General features: G+C 44.4%; 1 protein-coding gene across 2 annotated transcripts in view; it reads left to right on the top strand.

The window, feature by feature from the left end:
• Positions 1-20565, top strand: part of dapk1 (death-associated protein kinase 1) — a 49215-nt gene extending 28650 nt beyond the window's left edge. For both annotated transcript variants that reach the window (XM_053871145.1, XM_053871146.1), the window contains exons 8-26: positions 1495-1647; positions 1727-1772; positions 1844-1933; positions 3687-3779; positions 5297-5416; positions 5949-6047; positions 7381-7479; positions 8684-8782; positions 8848-9045; positions 9113-9310; positions 9929-10027; positions 13187-13264; positions 14651-14870; positions 15794-15979; positions 16046-16243; positions 16385-16523; positions 16595-16715; positions 17083-17271; positions 17342-20565. In XM_053871145.1, the coding sequence (XP_053727120.1) occupies positions 1495-1647; positions 1727-1772; positions 1844-1933; positions 3687-3779; positions 5297-5416; positions 5949-6047; positions 7381-7479; positions 8684-8782; positions 8848-9045; positions 9113-9310; positions 9929-10027; positions 13187-13264; positions 14651-14870; positions 15794-15979; positions 16046-16243; positions 16385-16523; positions 16595-16715; positions 17083-17271; positions 17342-18640 (3724 nt within the window). In that variant the 3' untranslated portion in view covers positions 18641-20565. The remainder of the gene's footprint in view (positions 1-1494; positions 1648-1726; positions 1773-1843; positions 1934-3686; positions 3780-5296; positions 5417-5948; positions 6048-7380; positions 7480-8683; positions 8783-8847; positions 9046-9112; positions 9311-9928; positions 10028-13186; positions 13265-14650; positions 14871-15793; positions 15980-16045; positions 16244-16384; positions 16524-16594; positions 16716-17082; positions 17272-17341) is intronic.
• Positions 20566-21811: the final 1246 nt, after the last annotated feature.

Here is a 21811-nt window from a genome sequence, read left to right as displayed (position 1 = left end):
GGCTTGCGACCCACTGACTGGCACTGGTTGACAGCCACTCTTTGAGAATGAAGCCCAAATACACACTCACTAGTCGATCAATGAGGCATGCCGGAGATGGTTGATGGAACCTGTAGTCATATTTTTAGCTTTTTAATGTGGTGATAATGATGGTGGACTGCCCTTGAAAATGTGCTGAGAAGCTTTCCATCTGGGTTCACTGAGTGCGTCTACATTGACAACATCCCACACTGTTTCCCTGACTTTATTTTTCATCCTTGTGCAACTGTATTCTCTGGAACATTGACACTGCACGCATGCACACTTGCTTCTGTCCACCCACACGACTGTCACTACTCGCCGTGCATAGGAAATCCAAGCAGCGCTGAGGTGTTCTGACAGTTGACCTCCCACCTCCTAGCATTCATGGCGGGGTAGATTTGATGGGAACAATTAGAGAATGCATTCCTCTTGAGTTTCATTTGCCCAACAGGAATAACCTTATTGTGAATCTCCTCACTCTTCCATGGATGGTGGGTTTTATTATTGTTATTTTTATTTCTATCATTATTCCTGGCCACTCTGACAGAGTGCACTCTGGTGGCTGATGTGTACTTTCACCATAGAAACCACTACCATTAGGACAAAGTGACTGTTGAATGGCTGTCCACTGAGTGACCACTGTGTGCCAGAGGGTTAAACCATTAACAAGCTTTATAGCCTCCCATGTCATTTTTTGTTAGATGACTGCACACACATTGAAATTTGAATTGTAAAGAAAGAAGAATATGCAAGAATAAGCATGGGCGGTATGCCCATTTTGGGTTTACATACTATTTCAATTCATCAATTATTTATTGATTTTCAATTCTATGTATAAGGGCGCAACAGCGTGGAATAATTATTTTCATCTGTAACTCAAGACGCTGTGTGCGAAAATAAAATAAAACTATTATTATCACTCTTTCTATGAGTTCACGTGGTAGGGTACACATTAGTCTTTAATAAATGCAATGATAAAAAAACAATCAATTTGAAAAATAAAATTCCGTTTAGAGAAAACTACTGTACAGTCATATTGTGCTGGAACAAAACGGAGCAAAAACATAACCCAAAGAAAAAAATGGATTGCAAAAAAAGGAGGAAAAGAGTAGAGATACAATGTGGTTTGTTGGTGATTTGGCAAGGACGAGGTTCTGCTCTTCCAAGTTTTGGACCATGGTTCTTGGCCAGGTTGGATGAGATGGTGTAGTCGCGAATGAGAATATATTAGTGCAGCATTTTCATCCATGTCTTGATAAATGGAGTGTTGATTTACCATTTGAGCCAAGTTCCTATGCTTACATACAGAATAAGTTCATCTTTCAAACTGCCATCAATAATCTTGCGTTTGATATCGTTGATGCATCCAAGAATAACTTGCGTCACTATAGCCGCAGTTGCCATGGCGATGTCTCATCTATTTTTGTGTGTTTATATTGTCCATAGTTCTTAAACCCTTTCCTCCTTTGCCAGACTGAGTGGCGCATCTCCGTTCTTGGGAGACAACAAACAGGAGACGCTTGCAAACGTATCTGCAGTCGACTACACCTTTGATGAGGAGTTCTTCAGCAGCACCAGCATGCTGGCCAAAGACTTCATAGCCAGGCTGCTCGTGAAAGATCCAAAGTATGTATTGGTCAAGTCAGGTGACACATGGTTAACTTTCTAAATATAGTATATTAAATTTATGCTGGTGATTTTGCAGAAAAAGAATGACGATACAAGACAGCCTCCAGCACCCCTGGATCAAGGTTGGACCACTTGTTTGAAAAAAACATTCCATGTGATTGGCATCTTTCCTCATGTGTGTTTCTGTCCTCAGCCAAAAGACACACAACAAGCGCTGAGCAGGAAGGAGTCTGCTGTCAACATGGAGAAGTTCAAGAAGTTTGCTGCTCGAAGGAAGTGGAAAGTAAGATGCTTTCATTCACGCAGCTCACCCACCTCCTCACAACTGCATTGCATAACGGAGACTAAACTCCGCTGTCATCGCTAGTTTGCCGTGCTTCTGCATCTAGCGGCCAAGGAGCCATCCGTGTCTTGATGCTGTCTATTTTGGTCAGTCACTGATAATTCAGAAGCTCTAGCTCCCTTCACTGAAGCAGTGCTTGTTTGTCTGGAGTGCTTGGGCACTACTGTCATCCCCAATCTCAGTCTTCTGTCTGGACCGTCCTTATTGTGTCTGGCATGTTGTCAACCTCGCCACAGTAACCTTGATTTGATGGTGACACACAAAACCTGAAGCAAATGATAGGCCGACAAATTATGGCACACAGGATTTGGTTTCATCTATATAAATAATTGAAGTACCGTTACCGGACCAGTTTCTCCTACATTGTTTTGATGCTCTCACTTCGCGTTCCATTTACTCCCTTACCTTTGCTTCAATGATGCTGAGTCGCCACAAAACTGTAGCACGCTGGAGACAGAATTTTTGACACTCAGAAACCACATAAACACTTAAGATCGGCCATTTGCTGAGCAGGCTGCCTTTTAAACTCTTCTGTCTGTCAATGATATGTTGACCGTGACTAAAGGTAACTTGAATGATGTTTGAGACCCGTCCCTCGATAGGTCAAGCATGTTTTGGCAATAAAAGGGAGCCAACACAGCACAAGAACGGAACGTGAAACAATATGTAAAAAATACTCTCCTGGCAGGTTTAAAGTGTACCGTATTTTCTGAAACAGACCATGTTTAATCAGCCTTAACTGAGGCAGCTTTTGTAGTGCATGCTTTGTGATGGATGAGTGGTGGACAGCAATAATGCGAGTTGAGTTGGGCCTTGAATTTGAAATACCTGTCCATCTTAGTGACAGAAATTGAATGTATCCCTCAGTATTAATGTGAACCATGAGGCTCTTTTACTTGATCAAGGGGACAAGAACTTGGTTCAGGGTCGTGGGAAAATATAGCTGAGGTTGTGTTACTAGAGTGAGAACCCCACGCTATCAGATATCAGTGGCAGCACTTCCCTCCTGTCTTGATCAGTTTGCACAGTTGGTTGTGTGGATGAGCGATCAAAGCGTGGATCACATTTGCAAAATCTCCTGAAGTGAACATAAACACGTCTTCCGCTCATGCTTTGTTCACACTCCGCACCCCCCAGCCCTTTATTATCGGCTTGTTAATAGTCATAAAGCTTTCCCAGTAAATCCCCAGATCAGAGTTAAATCTGTTTTTGCTCGGCCTTGCTAATCAGAGCTGAGTGCTTTGTGTGAACTGTTCAAAGACATGAGCCAAGTGACTCGCCGACACATTCCAGGTATCCAGAAGGCAAAATATCTGGATCAGCCGGCGATGAGCTAAAGCAGAGAGATGAGGGAGCATAGGAAGCAACAGGCTGAGCGAAAAAACTGGGGGGTCTGTGCTAACAATAGTCACTGTTGTTGTTGTGTTTCATCGCTTGTGGCAACTGTTTGACTACAGCTCTCTCTGTGCAGGTTAGACATGCACACATATTGACTTTATTGTGCACGCTCTTCCCACTTTAAAATGGAGTTGCAGTGAAGTTAAAAGTCTTTATTACATCCTTTTCACAGTGACTACATCAATCAAAGTGTGTGGGTCTATTCTCAGGAAAAAACTTTCAAGGTTAATTTTTGCAAGAGCTGTGCTGAGAGATACATTGAAATATGCCCTGTCATTTCTTTTTTTTTTTTCAGCAATCTGTTCGACTCATCTCCTTATGCAACCGCCTGTCGCGGTCCTTCCTGTCGAGGAGCAACATGAGTGTGGCGCGCAGTGATGACACGCTGGTACGTTCCTCAAGATTCCACATCCTTAAGGTTTTTCTGTGGAGGGTGGTGAAGGGATTGCTCAGGGGCCACACTACAGTGTGACTCTTGTGAAGGGCCAAAAGACAGGACAGAAGAAGAGTCTTGAGTATAGCTTGATATTTTCTTAATAATGTTAATTGTGGAGAAAATAGGTAAAAGGCTAACAATATTATATTGTATACCTTCAATTTATTATTATATATTATTTTAATTTACGTACCTTTTATTCAAATATTGTCTGTATAAATTGTAAGTACTGGCAATCTTGATCAACTTAACAATGGAAAAATCAAACCTTTTAAGTACAATATAAAAAGGCTCTACATTACTACCTTTAATAGCTTTTCAATATTTAGCAATTTCTTTTGTAGTTTTGCTCTGTACTTTTGCTCACTGAATACTTCTCTTGTGAGAATTGAGGTCATGTGGGTCGTGTCATGGCCGGTTTGATATTTGTGATACACCAGAAATGAGTTTTGCAATGGGCCCGTTGTATCAAATAGATCACATATAAGTCCGTGGTTAGCTGCCTGATTATTGGATGACATTCAGATCTTAGATGTCAAATTGCAGTTCTGACAAACCCCTCAGTTGAGGTCGTTCTAGCAGGTCTTGTGCAAAGGCCTGAGTCATGCTGACTCAGCTCACTTACATCAGGACAAGGATGTAAACATGGTAGGTCGGTGAGACGATGAATCATTCCCTGCAAGGCCGAGGCTCGGCCATGGCAGGTTGACACATTCGACAGCGTGACACCCGCCAATTCATAAATGACAGAAATAAAATCCAACTTGATTCATAGCACTGACTGAGGAGCTCAAACCAGTCCAGGGTGCTAGACAGCTTTTTAATCGAAGACTCCATCTCAGAGTGTCTGCTTTGCTTAAAATGCCCGATGTGTAGAAGCAGGCCGAAGTCCAGAATGTAATCTAAATTATTCACGTCATCAGGTTTTGTGTGTTGGTCGTGCCTTTATCACAACCAGAGTACCTTGTTGATGCATTTTTGAGGTTCATAACTGACTTTTTTGTGCCATTTTTGGTCTCTGGTGAAAAGCCCAGCCGGCAGTTTGCTCTTGCATGTTGTGGTTATAGTGGTGAGTCTGTCATGGCGTCCCAGCGGGGAGTTAAGTTTAGGAATGTAGCAGGAGTTCCACGCTCGGCCGAACAAGCGTCAACCTCTCCTCCACTCCTCTCTGCTCCCCTCCGCTCCCCTAACCTCCCTGCCTTCTTCCTCCTCGTCTCCTTGTGCACTCGAGCGTTGCGCCTGGTTGGATCTAAATGAAGGCTATTGGGTCGCATGCCAGAGAGAGAATTAGTAATGTGTTTTTAATCTAAACAATTAATACATTTAGTTTTAAGTGGATTCTGTTTGTGTGTGTGAGAGCTCGCAGCAGATGAAAGGGTCTGAGAAGAGCATGTGAGCGCAGGATTACTGCTCACGAGATTAGATTATCTTGAACAGTAGGGGAGTAACTGTCTCTCCCACTCATCCAGGATGAGGAGGACTCCTTTGTGATGAAGGCCATCATTCATGCCATCAATGATGACAACGTCCCTGGCCTGCAGCATCTGCTCGGGTCCCTGAACAGCTACGACGTCAACCAGCCCAACAAGGTAACAACCTTTGCTGGACTGAAAGTTTCCATTTGTGCTCTCATATGTTTCAATTATATTTCCCCAGAGGCATGAAAGGTGCAGTTCATGTGCCTCACCCTCATTTTGCATTTAATGGGTATTCAATTTCGGGGCTGGAGGGGGACCCCCAGCATAATCTGGTGTTCCCAACTCAGGGTAAAGATCTAATCCTTGGTCTCATATCAGATGGGTACGCTTGGAAAAGCCAGTTATATGGCATCCGCATCATGGGTTTCTGACATGCCTGCCTTTGTTGTCATGTCTGAAAGGGAAGGCCTCTCACAGAAGAGAATAATAAGGGTGAGAGTCAGTGGAAAGCAAGGCCATTACTGATCCTGCAGATCTCAATCGATCTCAAATCCAGGTGTCCCCCAGACTCCTAGTCAACCACAAGATTCTGGCTTTTCTCCCAAATGCACTGATAATATATGCTGATTTTTTTCTGTGTTGAATTTTTAAAAGGACCATGAACCTGCACTGACTGAGCTGCGTCTTAACGCATGTGTTACAGCATGGAACTCCTCCACTGCTGATTGCTGCAGGCTGCGGAAACATTCAGATCATCGAGGTGCTGATGAGGAAAGGTGCTGGGATCCAGACCAAGGATAAGGTGAGGACTCGAACCGATGGGAACACACAACTGGAACTGAACATAGATGTTCATGTGATTGTTGTTACTACAAGATACGCAAAATCATAATGGGCAGTGAGGCAGGAGTGAAGCGTTCAACTCTGCTTATAGCTGGATTTGTTGTGGGAAAATAATCGTTGTTCTCTAGGACGTTTTTCTCTTCTTTCTGAGCTGAGGAGGACATAGACTTAGTGTGATGATCAGCATTCTCTTGCCTGAAAGACACATCCTTCTGTCTCATCACCCTCACTTGACCTTGACTGAGTATGACTCAAGGATTTCTCCCAGTTGTTGACAACTTTGCTTAGAAGCAATTCTGCCATGGATTCTGCCACTAAGACAGTGCCTGCTGCAGACATTGTTGTTGTTTTAATGACCTATGAAATCTTCCCACTTTATGAAGGACTCATCGATAATGCACTGTTAGTTCATTCGTAATTATAATTATAATGCATTTATTACGCATTATAGAAGATCTTATGAATGTTTGTAATAACATATGACAACTTATAACAATGTTTGTATGTAAAATATCATAAAGGTTAGGGTTTGGGGTTATTGAGTCTTTATTACTAGATTAATTTAAGTCCACAACTTGCAATACTTTCTAACCATTGTCATAAGTTACCATACATCAGTCCTTCTCAAATAGTGGGCCGAGCCCTCCTGAGGAGGCTTTAATGTTAACAAGGATACAATGTTATGCATAGGTGTACTATAATAATTTTATACACAAATTATACTATTATACTATATACTATATGCCCCCCAACACCTATGATATAGGTGGCAGAGAGTTGGGGGGGCCATGAAATACTCCTTCCTGGGCACTGCCATAGATGAACTTTCATAACTTGTTAAAGCCTTATATATACATTATTGCATCTTATGAATCTTCTAATAATGCATTACAGATGAGTGCTTAAGTAAAGTGTTGCCTACCATTTACAGTGACATGACTTTAGTAGAGCAAAAACAAGGAGCAGAAGGTGTGCTTGTTTTTAGTCATACTGATAGCAGTTTTGTGTTTTGTTGAACCATTTTTAAAGCTGCTCAGTTGCCTGATGCGTTTGAATGTGCAGCATCACTGTGACTCATTACTTAAGAAGTGGAGAGTTGGAAGTTAGTCTTCATAATCACAGCTGAGAGTGTGAAACGCTGACAGCTAGCCACTCTCAGTTGAGAGCACATCCTCATTTTAGCCTCGAGGCTATTGACAACAGCATTTTAGTGGGTTGTGTTCACTCCGCTGATAGCAAGGCACGTCATTTTACGGTAAAGGTCAGTGATTAATCCTTCAATCCTCCCACAGAGTGGAGCCAACGCCGTCTACTACGCCGCCCGGCACGGCCACGTCGACACTCTTAGGTTCCTCCATGAGAAGAAATGCCCTCTGGATGTTCAAGATAAGGTGAAAAGAGTTTGTCTTCTCTCGCACATGCACGCTTTCTGCAGTGGTATGAATCAGCAATTACCCCCCTCTCCCATCTACCAAGCCCCTGGAACAACATCAGATTTTCCAAAATGCTCAGAATCACACCTGCAGTGAAAAATAGCTGCTTTGGCATTTCAGCAGCTTATTTGCCGTTGCTATAGAAACAGGCCACGGTGTTAAAGATGCGCTTTTGATGCCACCAAAGCCTCCATCACTGTGCGCTTGGGAAGATCAAGTGTCCATCATTTTACCTGCCGCTGGTTCGACTGAGGAAACTAATGCTCAGCAGCAGAGCAGCAATAAACTGCCCCACAGACACTTTGGTGATTATTATGGCGCCCTGCTACACAGATCATCAAAGTTCCATTATTGCACCGTAATCCCTGAGCACAAGCCTGCGCGTGCGTGCGTGCGTGTGTGTGACTGAAAAGTGTCTCTGGAGTATCTCAAAACCCTCAGGACAAGAAGGGCTATCTTGGAATGCAGTGCAGATATGAAATCAAACAGCCAAGGCAAATGATAATACTACTTTAAACAGATATGATATTTTCACCAAAACAAAGTTGACTTTTTCCATAAAAACTTTATTGAGTTTAAAAGTAATTGAGCACATTTACGTTAGTACTAGTTGAGTCACTTGGTTCCTCTTGCTACTTATGATCAGCAGTGTCATCAAGTTATTTCTGTGAATCGCAGCTGTTTATTTCAGTGATGGATGATGATCATTGATGTGAATAATATATATGTATATTCAGCAGGACATTGAACACATTATTATCCGATGTTCATTTCAAGTGATTGACTGGTTGGTTGTAGTTGGCTTGAATTTTTCATGAAAAATGTTTCCAGGAAGTTTTCACTTGTTCAGTTAACTGAATGCTGTTTATTCCCGCAAAGCACCATAGATGTTAATTTCTCATAAAGGATGGGGATATTACCAGTAAATGATACTTTATGGTCCATAAAATATTTTCCCTGCTGCAAGTTACTGCCCCTTTAAATGACTCTTGAGTAAACTTCCTCTCTAAAGAGCTTTCACTCGCAACTGTTTTGAGCTGATGGATCGATGCTGAGCGAGTATCTGCCCGCTATGATGTTGGAGGGCCTTGTTTAAGTCTCGAAACAAGATGATTGAAAATAGAAACATTAGTGTGACCTTGGTGTGGTTTACTGTCTTCAGTCTGGAGAAACCGCTCTTCATGTGGCCGCTCGATACGGCAACGTGGACGTGGTGACTTACCTCTGCAGCATCCGTGCCAACCCTGACCTCTGTGACAGAGTGAGTAGTGAAGCACAAGCTTATGTTCTGTTTGTCATCTTGCTAAAGTCTCTGTCCGTCTGCAGGAGCAGGAGACTCCACTCCACTGCGCTGCCTGGCACGGGTACTCCACGGTAGCCAGAGCACTGTGCCAGGCTGGCTGCAATGTAGATGCTAAGAACCGGGAAGGAGAGAGCCCCCTTCTCACAGCGTCTGCCAGAGGGTTTGTGGACATCGTGGAGTGTTTGGTGGAGCACGCGGCCAATCTAGAAGCCACTGACAAAGTAATGAGCGGCAGACTTTAACACATGTTCTAGGCATCCTATCCTCACTCAACTGCTCATCATCCAGGATGGACACACAGCTCTTCACCTCGCTGTACGACGGTGTCAGGTCGACGTCGTCCGCTGCCTCCTCAGACACCACTGTCCAGTTGACCAGCAAGATCGGCATGGAAACATGGCGCTCCACATCGCCTGTAAGGACGGAAACCTGCTCATCGTTACTGCGATCTGCAACACCAAAGCTAGTCTGGACCTTCCTAACAAGGTATGAAGAATTCCGATCTGGATGCCACCTGCTGTCCTGTGGAGTGCAATGCAGACGATAGCATTTCAAATGCCTAAAAAGATGTCTTATTATATTAGTAAAATAAATGTTGGTCAGATGTCTGTTTATCTGTGACAATTCATAAACATAAACCATCGGTTCGAGAATCACCAACTGAACTCTGCAACTCTACTTTCTTCTCCAGCTTCTGTGTGTTGTTAATATTTAACTGAAGATGTCTGCCAGGCACAGCTTCCCACACATTTTCCATTTCACATTGTATTTTTGACACCATCTCTTTTCATATTCTGAGATGGGTTTATGCTCCTCGGACGCTGTTGGTTCTCAGATATGGAAACATTTTCTCGCCGCGTATTTCAGGGAAGTGATGCGTGTCAGAGGCAGACAGCGCTGCCATAGATAGTTTGATTTATGCATTATTTTCCGTGCGTGTCCTTGTGAGCTCAGTTAAAGAACGACACTGCTGAGTCTGGATTTCTTGTCTCAAAAGAGACACATGATTAATAAACATGATGAAAAATACTGAAGGCCTGAAAAATGAATTGGATTTATTTGGGGTTTACAAATCATTTAATATGTGTTTTTGAAACTTTCCAGTATGGCAGAACTCCTCTGCATCTGGCTGCCAACAACGGGGGTCTGGAGGTCGTCCGCCATCTGTGTCTAGCTGGAGCGAACATCGATGCCGTCACCAATGTAAGTCTGAAGATAATCTTCTCTTTCAACAATGAAGAGAGAAATGCTTAGGAGTGTGGTGAGAGAAGCTGATGTATCACTCAGTTGTAGTGATTTTAAAGCCACCCGAATAAATACAGTCACAGTCAATCTTATGAGCTGGTGAGCTCTGTGGTGCAGATCGGAGAACGATTCTCACATGCCCACTCATATAATCTTAATAAGTTTGGAAGGAGTTGATGAGAAAGAGAGAAACTTTATGATGCAAATGAGGCACTTTTCTTGTGCATGGAAAAAGGCTGGTGCTTGAGGGTATGTCTGTGCAGGTGACTGGGAATGAGGATGTCTACAAAAAAAAAGGAAAATGTTGGTGAAAAAGTGTTAAAATAGATTCATGAGGGTTATAATGTTGAAAATACATTTGAAAAAATATGTGCTGCAGCATGATTTTGTGCAAAAGTTGCGACACAAAGCAAATATTTCTGCATTCCATGTGGCTCTGGAGACTCTCAGGTCTGAGTCAGATATGAAAACATTTTGATGCTAAGCCAACGATGGGTCAAATGGTTCAGACACTTAAAAAGCAAAAGAAAACTGCTAAAATAGATGCACAATATCACAGGTAGGATTTTGGTAAAAGCAAGGCCGAGAAAGTGGCAGGATTTACTGCAGCGGCACTTCGCAGCCGTCCTCCTTATTCCTCGACTTTAAAGTGCAGCAGCCAAATTCGCCGGTAAATGCACCTCCTCAACACGTCTGTGATCTAAAACGGCTTGTTTGCACGGCAGGTTGTTAATTTTCTGCTTGACCTGCAGACCGAGGCGCACTTGATTTCTTACTCACCCACTTATGATGAGCAGAAAAGCTGACAGCAGCTTTTCAACATGCTTAAATTTATGAAGACGTCGCCCTCTTGATATTCAACATAACCCCCACCACTCCCCGCCTGCATTTGCTGATTCAATTTTTACTGGACTCCAGTTAACCTCTTCAATGCTGTGTCTGAGTAATAATAACATGCTCCGAGTCATTTAATTTACAATTGTTAAATAACTCACAGTGTAAGTAGGAATAGAAATATAAGCTGAATAATTTACATAGGACTGTCTTTTCCACTCAGAGCTGCTGTGATCAAATATTTAAATCTATAACATAACCTACTTTTCTCACTGTAAATATTGTATATCTGCTGATGTGGCCTGCACACATATACTGATGTGTATAATCCATCATCATGATCAAGAAAGAGGTGAAATGCTACAGTTTTATGAGCCTTCATGGTCTCAAAAGGACACACTGCATTGAGCTCTAAACAGGTGGGACGAAACGGTTCATATAACATGGAGGGAGATGGTTCAGGATGATGTCATGATTCTTGTAAGTGATTCAGTGAAGGCCCGGTTCTGATGGAGCACAGTTCTTGGTAGCACAGTCGCTTTAACAGATAACCAGCAGGATGAGAAGCATCAGTGTTTTTGCCTCACTGTGTTTTAAGTCCTGGAGGGAGTCCAGGTTCTCACAGACGATCCTCAGTCCTGGTGGTCCGTTGCAGTCTGTTCTCATCCTGTTTGTTAGCTGTGTCGGAGGAAGGACAAGCAGGCTGGTTTAGGAGTGCATCCTCTGCTGCGGGTTCAGTATGAGCCTGAGATGGCAAGTCAGTGAAAATAAACCTTTGTGATGGTCAGGAGGATGACAAGAACAATGGAGGAACTAAATCTGTCCTCGGCCATTTTGATGCTGTATAACCTACATACGGTACAAGTGCTTGTTTAATGAACACTCGCTGCTTAAAAGCTTGATAGCATGCTTCCACTGAGCACGCTGAGTCAGTTCCGGTGCCCAAAAAGGGTTCCATACTCATCTATCACTGGACTGCCTGAGACCACCTGCTGGAAAGACGACATCAGAAGCAATCTGTTCATTCCGTCCATTTCCTGTCAACAACATTTTACAAGGAAGGACATGCAAGGCTATATTTGCTATGCAAAAATGTGGCCGATTTTGATGGTGTCTATGGAATACATTAAGATACCATCCCTGCCACTTCAAGTGATCACATCATTCACCTTCATATTAAGTTTGAGGTTGAACAGTTTCTCAGGAGTTGATTTATATTCTGCAGCATTTTTCACTCTCCACTGAAAAATGTCAGAGAAACATCAGAGGAATCCTGGTCTGTTTTTTGTTGGGAAATGAACCTGTGGTTCGACTTTATTCTGGCAACTTTTCTTATATTATAATCTGAACGGCTGGTGAGGAATATTGCCGCGACAAGAATAGCAACACTTGAAGACAGCAGGGATGAGGATGACAGAAGATGCCATGATGTGAGTTATAGAGGCGGTGACTGACAGTCGCATCGATGACACTGCTTTGTTCGACAAAGAATCCTTTTGTTTTGCTAGATTTCTTGTTTATTCTTAAAAAGCTGCTCATCTGCAACATGCACACAGACACCTCTCTCTGGAGCGTGCAGTGGGACTTCATGGATGGTTTGATGAAAGACTTTGTGTTACATATACTGCATTGCTGAAGAACCGAGCTTCTGAAGTACGCGTGCTTCCCAGTGTTTAAATGCAGATCTTAATCTGAATATTGATTTATCCCCGCTGGGGTTAATAGCCTGTTTATTTCCGTCGTCTTGATAGCTGTAATGAGTGAGCAGAATTTAAGCTGCGACTAGACTCAACACTTTCCTCATACGTACTTGACTCATTAGTCATCATTTGTTAGCGTTGTGGGTGATCAAACAGAACACAGCCCACTGCACAATAAAACAGTTTCTCCCCAGTGAAGCAGCGTGACAGTGACAGATGGACAAATCCGAGAAAAAGACAGAGTGTGAGCGTTCGAGGGTCGAGAGAGAGGGAAACATTGTGAGGAGAACGAGTGGAGTGGTGCTCTGTGTTACTGCTGCAGATCAGCAATAAAGGTTGTGACACTGGTGGATACACAGAGCGAGAGGGAGATGTTCAAAATGGATAGACCTGATACCGTAATTATTCAGAGGCTCAGACAGCTGTATTGATCCAAGAGCTGCCGATTGATTGGTGTTCAGCGCTTTCCTTTAGAGCTTCGCAATGCACAAGGCATCACTATAGCACTAGATGATGTGAAACAATAACTGATTTAGAAATCTGCTGCGCAGGGAAAATGACTCTCTCTTCTTCTTTCTCTCAGGATGGAAAGACCGCTGAGGACCTGGCTTCTTCTGAGCAGCATGAAAATATAGTTGTCCTGTTGGGAAAACTGAAAAAGGTGAGTGTGAAAATAAATCTAGAGATCTCAGCGCATCCCAGCTATTGTGTTATTTCAACCATATTTCAAGTTTCAGTTGATGAATTAACACTTCTCATAGTCAGCTCAGCCCTCAACTGCTTAACACATCTATTTCAGTCACCGTGTGAAAGAAAGTGTTTTAAGCATGTTAATTCACAGCTGTGTCAAGTGTGGTTGGATGGCTGCACAACATGGGTTTTCGTGAAGTTCCACCAGCACTTTGTGGTTGGCTGTGAACAGTAGAGGTGGCAGATCAACTTCAGAAGACAGCTCAATTATTCATTTTGCTCCCAATATTAATATTTCACCTTTTATTTTTGATCTTAGAACTCTGATTTAATTAACGGTGAGTTGATTTTAAAGTTATTTAGATTTTTCTTTTCTCAATATTGAATTAAGTTTCATGTTTCTTCTGAATTATTTATATATTTTAAAATTATAAGTGAAGTAAAATACATTGGTTACACATTAAATGGGGTAACACATATCCACCATTAATAACGTTATTACCTGCTTATTGCTGATAATTATCAGTAATTATGGTGTTGTTTTGAGTCAACATTCGCTGACCAAGACTTTTGTCAGTACTTTATAATGATTAATTACTGGCTGATATGCTGCTATTACACACATGACTTATATATGTTTCCTATTCTGAAGTGTAACCCAAAAATATTTTTTCCATGTTCAAGCAAGATGAGGGCCATAATTTAGAAATAAAAATGTAAATACTTAAAAAACAAAAAGTATTTTCCTTTATGTTATGATTTCAGTTAGCTTCCTGAATTTGGTTATATCACTCCTAGTATTCTACATATTCAGCTACCTGTACTCACTGCCAGTGAAGAACCCACCACAACATGAAATGTGTGAATGCAAATCAAGCCATTTTTGGCAGATCCAATTCACCATCCACCTGCTGTGTTCCGATGGCGTGAAGCCTTGTGAAGTATCAGTATATGTTGGCCAGTTTTCCATAGAAAACAGACAGAAACGTGAAGCAAACTATTTCACCTTTCATTGGTCCTGGTGTTCCTGGTCAATAAAGGGATTGTAAAACTTTATTAAAAATGTTGTGTAACCCCGGTGGGATGTTGAAGTGTGTTCACCACCCACACCAACACTCAGCATCTGATGTGTGACTCATCTGACTGACACACAGTTTAACACCAAGGATCTGCTTGGTGAAAGCAGGAGCAGAGGCTTGGGGTGGGTGGAACAGGCTCTGGGTGCAAAGGTTCAGTCCCAGGTGGACTCTTTTATCACAGATATATACTCCCTTAATGCAAGTTTGATGTCATACCCAGTGATTACCGAGAACATTTAGAGTTGGTTCATGTTTCCTTTATTGCCTGGTCTCAACAGGACAACCACAAGCTGAGCTACATCCAGCAGCTGCGGCCCACTCAGACGGTGCAGCCCAGGATCAAGCTGAAGCTGTTCGGGCACTCGGGCGCGGGGAAGAGCACGCTCCTCGAGTCCCTCAAGTGTGGCATCCTGCGCAGCTTCTTCAGAAGGCGCCGAACCACGCGGCTGACCAACACCGGCCGCCACCCCAGCTCTCCGGTCAACTCCAAACCTGCTGGTCGGTGATGGGTTCTGGTTCTGTATGTCAGGCTGATGGAAACATCTGTCAGAAGCTGAATGCCATGGCTTATCCCATGTACATTGCAAACAGTGCTTACCATTTGCATGTGACCCACAATCCACAGAGCACATAAACCAGTCAAACGTGCTTCAACCGTCAGCCTAGATCGAGTTTGATAAAGATGTGAGGACTGCCATCAGTTACTCTCCCACCAAAAGACAAAAGTCGGTTTCCTTTAAATAGCCCCGTGTAGACCCAACTCCTCCCTGACAGACCTGATGTTGGCTCTGATAAGTCTGCTCCAGCAGTGAATTACTGATCCCAGCCTGGGTCTGGGAAGTGGCTGCGCTTTTTCTTCCCTGTCGGTCGGATCAGTCGCAGTTTCTTGCTCAGCTCTGTGAATGTATTTCTGTGTGACACACTCGCAGTCAACCACAAAGCCAGTGTAATATGCCATTGCACGTTAATTGTTAACAAATAGCGCCCCCGTGTGTTAAGTATTTTAAATACATGAGTTGTTAAACCAGTTAGTCTGGTCCGTAGGAGGATTTATGTGGACATTCTGAGAAACATTATTCATAATTACGCTTTTAATAAAGTTTAATTTTATTCTAGTGGTCTGTGGAGGTCAGTTTGTAAAGAAACTACTGTAGAAAGCGCAGGCCAAGCTGCTCATTTTCACCCTTATTGTAATTGTTTTACACTGGATTATTGGCCTGCATTTATTTTTTTTTAAACTCATGTGAAACAGTGAAAGTATCGCTTATGTGTTCATGGAAAGACGGACATAACATTGGAGTGATTGTGTTTACAAACAACCAAGACCACTTATTGAAAAGGACATGATAAGTGCCGTGTGTTTGGCTGAGGTCATAAAAAGTAGCTTAATAGGTGAACTGCCATGTTGTTTTGTGTTGCAGTGTCAGTGAGCATCTCAAACCTCTACCCCGGCTGTGAGAACGTGAGCGTGCGGAGTCGCAGCATGATGTTTGAGCCCAGTCTGACCAAAGGGGTTCTGGAGGTCTTCTCTCCCGCCCACAGCAACATGTCCACCACCGACGAGCAAGCCACCAAAGCCATCGACATCCAGCACGCCAACATCCACGGTGAGACTTCAGGACCCACATTCTGTGTTCTGCGCTTACGCCGTACTCTCCATGTGGCCCCTGCAGGTGTGGGGGACTTCAGCATTTGGGAGTTTTCTGGAAACCCTGTCTACTCCTGCTCCTATGACTACTTCGCAGCCAACGACGTCACGGCGATTCACGTGGTCCTCTTTAGTCTGGAGGAGACATACGAGACTCAGCTGAGCCACATCACTTACTGGCTCAACCTGCTGAAGGCCCTGATGCTGCCTCAGGAGAACTTTGGTCAGTGAATCCCAACAAAACCACCTCAGTCATTCTTAGACAGATGAAGTGTGTGAACCTGCGTTGTGAGGTTAAATGGTTGGAAGCAAAAAGGTTTCAAAAATATCAACGAATCAAACCCGTTGCCATTTCTCTGTTCAGTTTTCGGAGGTCGTATCCAAGATCCTCTGACAGTGGTACTGGTGGCCACGCATGCTGACCTTGCTGATGTCCCGAGGAGTTTCTCTGGCGAGTTCAGCTACGACAAAGAGAAGGCCCTGCTGAAGGAAGTCCGCAACAGGTGGGACCTCAGGCTCTTTGGTTGGCCTAACAAAAGTTGTTTTTTAAATGTGTTAAATGTATTCTTTTCAGGTTTGGAAACGACCTGCTGGTCAGTGACAAGCTTTTTGTGATGGACGCTGGAGCTTCCAACTCCAAAGACCTGAAGCTGCTGAGGAGTCACCTGCAGGAACTTCGCTCCAGCATCATTTCTGTGAGACACTACAACACAAACACTCTTTCTCTCTCTCACCCACACACACACATGCACTTGTATCTCTATCCTTTCGAGGACCTCTCTTTGACGTAACCCTTTCCCCAGCCTCTCACCCGTAACTTCACCATCCAAAACAAATGGCTAACCTTAACCAGGACGCTGAACCAAACTTTAACACAATAACAGTCAGTCATTTTGATGTTTTAATCCTCAAATTAAGGGTTAAACTTGTGCAAACCATTATTCATTTATTCAATGAGCACACACACACACACACACACATACACACACACTCCCAACGGGTCTTGCTGTTGCTGCACCGATGACCTTAAAAGAGGCTCAATGAACTTCACTTGTCTCTCAGAGCTGCAGTCCAATGACGACGCTGTCCGAGCGTCTGCTGGCCGCGCTGCCAGCCTGGCGCAAGTTGAGCGGACCAAACCAGCTGATGTCATGGCAGCAGTTCGTCAGCGACGTCCAAGAGAACATCAACCCGCTGGTCAGTCAGGATCACCTGCGAGCGCTGGCTCTGCAGCTGCACAGCATGGGAGAGGTGAGCGGGTTAAATCCAGTCGAATGTAAGAGGACGCACTGAACTGAGGTTTTCTCCTCTGCTCCTCCAGATCAACATCATGCAGAGCGAGACGGTGCAGGATGTGGTTCTGCTGGAGCCTCGCTGGCTCTGCAGCAACGTCCTCAGTCGTCTGCTCTCCATTGAGACGCCCAAGGCCATCCACCACTACAGGGGGCGCTACAGGCTGGAGGAGGTCCAGTCTCTGGCCCCTGAAAGCGACGTGGACGAGCTACTCCAGATCCTGGATGCCATGGATGTGTGTGCGCGTGACCTCACCAACCCCACCATGGTGGACGTCCCCGCGCTGATCAAGACCAACGGCCTCCACCGCTCATGGACGGATGATGAGGAGGAGGAGGAAGAGTCGCTGATCTATGGAGGGGTCCGCCTGGTGCCGGCTGAGCACCTCACCCCCTTCCCCTGTGGTCTGTTTCACAAACTGCAGGTGAATCTGTGCCGCTGGAGTCACCAGCAGAAGCCGGAAGACGAGGCCTGCGAGGACATGGACGGGGACATCCACCTGTGGACCAACGGAGCCAAAGTGAGCCAAGCGGGCGTGGAGGCCATGGTGCTGCTGGTCAACCACGGTCAGGGTGTGGAGATCCAGGTGCGCGGCCACGACTCTGAGCGGGCCAAGTGCTACACCCTGCTGGACACCATCTGCAGCATCACGGAGAACCTGCTGGCCTCCACGCTGCCCGGCCTGCTGACAGCCAAGTACTACCTGAGCCCGCAGCAGTTGCGGGAGCACCACGCTCCCGTCATGGTCTACCAGCCCAGGGACTTCCTCCGCGCTCAGGCTCAGCGCGAGACCTCCCTCACCAACACCATGGGCGGCTACCGCGAAAGTTTCAGCAGCATACTGACGTTCGGTTGCGCCGAGGTCTATCAGCAGGGAATTCTGGGAACTGACGTCCACATCTCAGACGTACCGCTGCTGGCCCGGCGCAAACTCTGCCGCATGCTGGACCCGCCCGACGCCCTGGGCAAGGACTGGTGCTTGCTGGCCATGAATCTGGGCCTCACTGACCTGGTGGCCAAGCACTGCGCCGGGACTGCCAACGGCACATCCCAGCTGGACTCCTCAGGTCTGGACGGCGAGCAGGCGGCGCTGCAGCCCAGTCCCACAGCGGCCGTGCTTCAGGAGTGGAGCGGGCGAGCGGACAGCACCGTTGGGATTCTGCTGAGCAAGCTCAGGGAGCTGGGGCGCCGGGACGCTGCCGACTTTCTCCTCAAAGTCTCTCCGGTGTTCAGAGTCAACATGGAGGCCCTCGCTGCTAGCAGCTACCCGCCCGCCTGCAACGGGGGAACGTCGTACAACTCCATCAGCTCGGTCGTCTCCCGCTGAACCTGTGTGACTCGTGCAATCGCTCCTGGACTGGGACAGGTGCTAGTCTGTCTGTACAGCTGCTCCGCTCCAAAGGCTTCTTATCTCCCCCTCTTAATCCTCTCCTGCTGCTTTTGAAAGACTTCTCGCTTCTATTGGTGTTCTTCTGCTGGACCACTTGCATATCTCGGACTGAAAATGAAACCTGAGAAAACAAACCCGACGAGCACAAACTCAAAATATCCAACAGGAGTTCTCACCACACTTTCTACAGAACTGTGCCTTTTGTAATTCTACCTTCTCCACTGACTGCTGTTGGAGTCGCACACAAACACAGTGCTTTACTGTCAAATTCAATACCTGAACCTGAACCCCGCACGCCTGCTCTCAGAATTTAAAGTTTAGAATAAGCAAAGATAGGTGATGAGCCCACAAGAAAAAGAAGAAATGACATTGAGGTTGTTGGATGGTCACATGACAGGCTTTAGTGACTCAGCCATCATCCAGCGGGAAGTGAAAGCAGACGGGTCGAGCTGTCATGTAAGGGCTCAGAACCATCTGCTGTGGATGGGTCTCCGTTCTGAGAGAATGGTCCGAAACACACAGTCACATTTCATTCTGAACTCCTCTTTTATTCTCATTCCACTATCATTTGTATTATAAAATATGTATTGAATTTAAATCAGTTCCAAAAAATAAACAACTGAATATCAATGTTTTATTTTTATATTTCTGTCATTTTTTTAGCGACAGCCTTTGATGATGAAACCAAAGGACAATGTTCAAAGTCATTTAACCCAAACTGTCTGGTAGATTCTATTGCTCTTCACAGCTCCATGTTTTTACTCGGCAAAACCTGCAGGAAATATTTGGCTGTTGATCGAATGAACAGTTGAAATGCGATGTGTCCGTTGTTTCACATGTCTGTCTAGGATAACTCATTTTAATTCGTTTATAGTGCCAATTTCACACTTATTTCAGAAAAAAAACTGTGTTTTCAGTTACACCGTTGCCTTTATTTTAACAGAAAATGTGAAATAATTTCTCAAAAATTAGACTGGATTTTTTTTTTATTTTATGCGTGTGTGTAGAAATTTGAAACGCTTTCCCTTTAAGTTTATTTTCATTTTCCTGACTTCCCCCCACCAAAGATGTTATTTAATGAGTCTAGTTAGTGTCCTAAGTGAGAACAGGGTAGTAAATACTGCAATACTGTTTGATGTCCTAAGTACAAATCGAACTCATGTCCAAGCGTTTGGCTCTTCCGTCATTGGCTCTTTCAATAGTTTGTCCTAAACACACAAGGTCGAGCATCATGGCTGAGCGACAGCTCCGGACTCTAGAGTTGGATTTGATATTTTGGTTCCTCGTAGTCCAACACTGAAGCCCTGGTCTGAGACGATCACTCCTGAGTGCAGTATTCCGTCCGTCTTATCTAAACTTGCCAGTTGAACAGCTGCCGTCCAGCTGCAATGTAAATAATGACCACCATTCTGACCCAAAAGTCGCTTCACGGGCGAGATGAATGTACCCACGTTACTGAGAGTAAAGCCTCCGAACTGGCGTGATTATTACCCGGGCAGGTCACGAGGGTTTGGTGTCTGTTACAGAGGCAGATGTGCGTGTTGTTATACGTGAGATTGTTGCCAATGTTGTGTGTCTTTACACACACTTCTCTTTCATTGCCTTGTATAGTGAACAAGCTGAAAAGTGTCAGAAAGGGAAGTTGATCATTTTTCTGTTCCTCCTCTCACTTGTGTTTTTAACCACTTCCGTGACTGGATCTTTTCAATCGTTCCTCTGTATCTCTGCAAGTTGTTGGTGAGAACAAAACACCCAGCGTTGTTTTTCTTTTGCTCCTGTTGGCCCTGACGGCCACATCGCACAAGTCTTATTTATGTTCTTTTAGCATGTCCTGGAATGTCCTTAGTACTTTTGACACTTTACCGTGTAAAATTTTATAATAAATTCTTTAACTAATACGTTTTTGTCTTCTCCATTCTTTCGATGAGCAAAATTAGCAGCTTATCTACATTGTCATAATGAACTAATATTAAACAAAAACAGCATCACAAATTTGAGGGGGAAAAATATTACACTTATTATCTATATGTGTATTTGCTCTTCAGCGTAATAAACTGAAATGCAAGTGGGTTGTAGGGAGTTACATAAGTGAACGAATAGGAACGAATAAGATAGGAATATATGCCCAACAGAGGGCGCTATTCGTCGAGAGTACCACAATTACCACAAATGAAAATCAGAGTGTATCAAACAACAACAATAGCAGAATGAGTTATGAATGTAAATAATCACTTATTTCAATAAGAATTACCGCATTGCTCGCATCAATTTTAGGTTTTCGGAGAAGACGACAGTGCCCAAAGCAAAGGTCTGCTCAAAGGCCTTGTGTTGGCTTCATGTTTCCTCTATGTACAGACTTACTACACTCGTAAATGTAGTTACCTGGTAACAGGATGGATTATCGAGAGCTCAGACCAGATGAAGCAGCTGGTGATGTCACACCTGTAGGAACTGAGTAGGAGGCCATGGACCATGGAAGCACCTGTGTGGCCTGGCTCAGCACCTGATGATCGGTGGCGTTTGTTTGGATTGAAAGATGTCGGGTGCATCTCACTTTGTTGGGTCTGGTTCTACGGAGCTGCAGGTCAGTTAGACCTTAGAGATTAGAGCAGTGACTGGACCAGAACACAGGTTTTAAGCCTGATACGTCAGGAACATGGGCGACTTTTTAAGGATGTTGAGCCATGTTGGTCATGTGACTCAGCGGCCGCAGCAGACTGCACCTAGAGCTCAGCATAGTTTTGTCAGAATGACGGTTGTAGCGAGAATGTGACGTTGGACCTGGCGCTCCCGCTGGATTCCACAATGTTATTTCCACCGTCTGCTCTCATTGTGTACTTTCTGCACCGGCACTCCACCTCCAGTGCTCACATGATTGTTAAACAGCCAGAGTTTGTCTCAACCTGCCCGACTCTCCACTAGTGTTGACAAATATCGCCGCACATGACCCTTCAGTTCAATCTCTACTCAAAAACAATCGTTCAAATTCAAAACAGAAGCCTCAAATTGTCCTGTGAAATGTCAATATTTCTGTGTTAATATGTGTTACACGTGTTACACACACCTTTAGTGTAACAGGCAGGTAAGTTGAGAGGTAGCTCTCTCCTT

Source organism: Synchiropus splendidus, chromosome 7, assembly GCF_027744825.2.
Source record: "Synchiropus splendidus isolate RoL2022-P1 chromosome 7, RoL_Sspl_1.0, whole genome shotgun sequence".
NCBI classification, from domain to species: Eukaryota; Metazoa; Chordata; class Actinopteri; order Syngnathiformes; family Callionymidae; genus Synchiropus; species Synchiropus splendidus.
The sequence above is the reverse complement of the archived record's forward strand: the minus strand, read 5'-3'. Positions and strand labels throughout refer to the sequence as shown.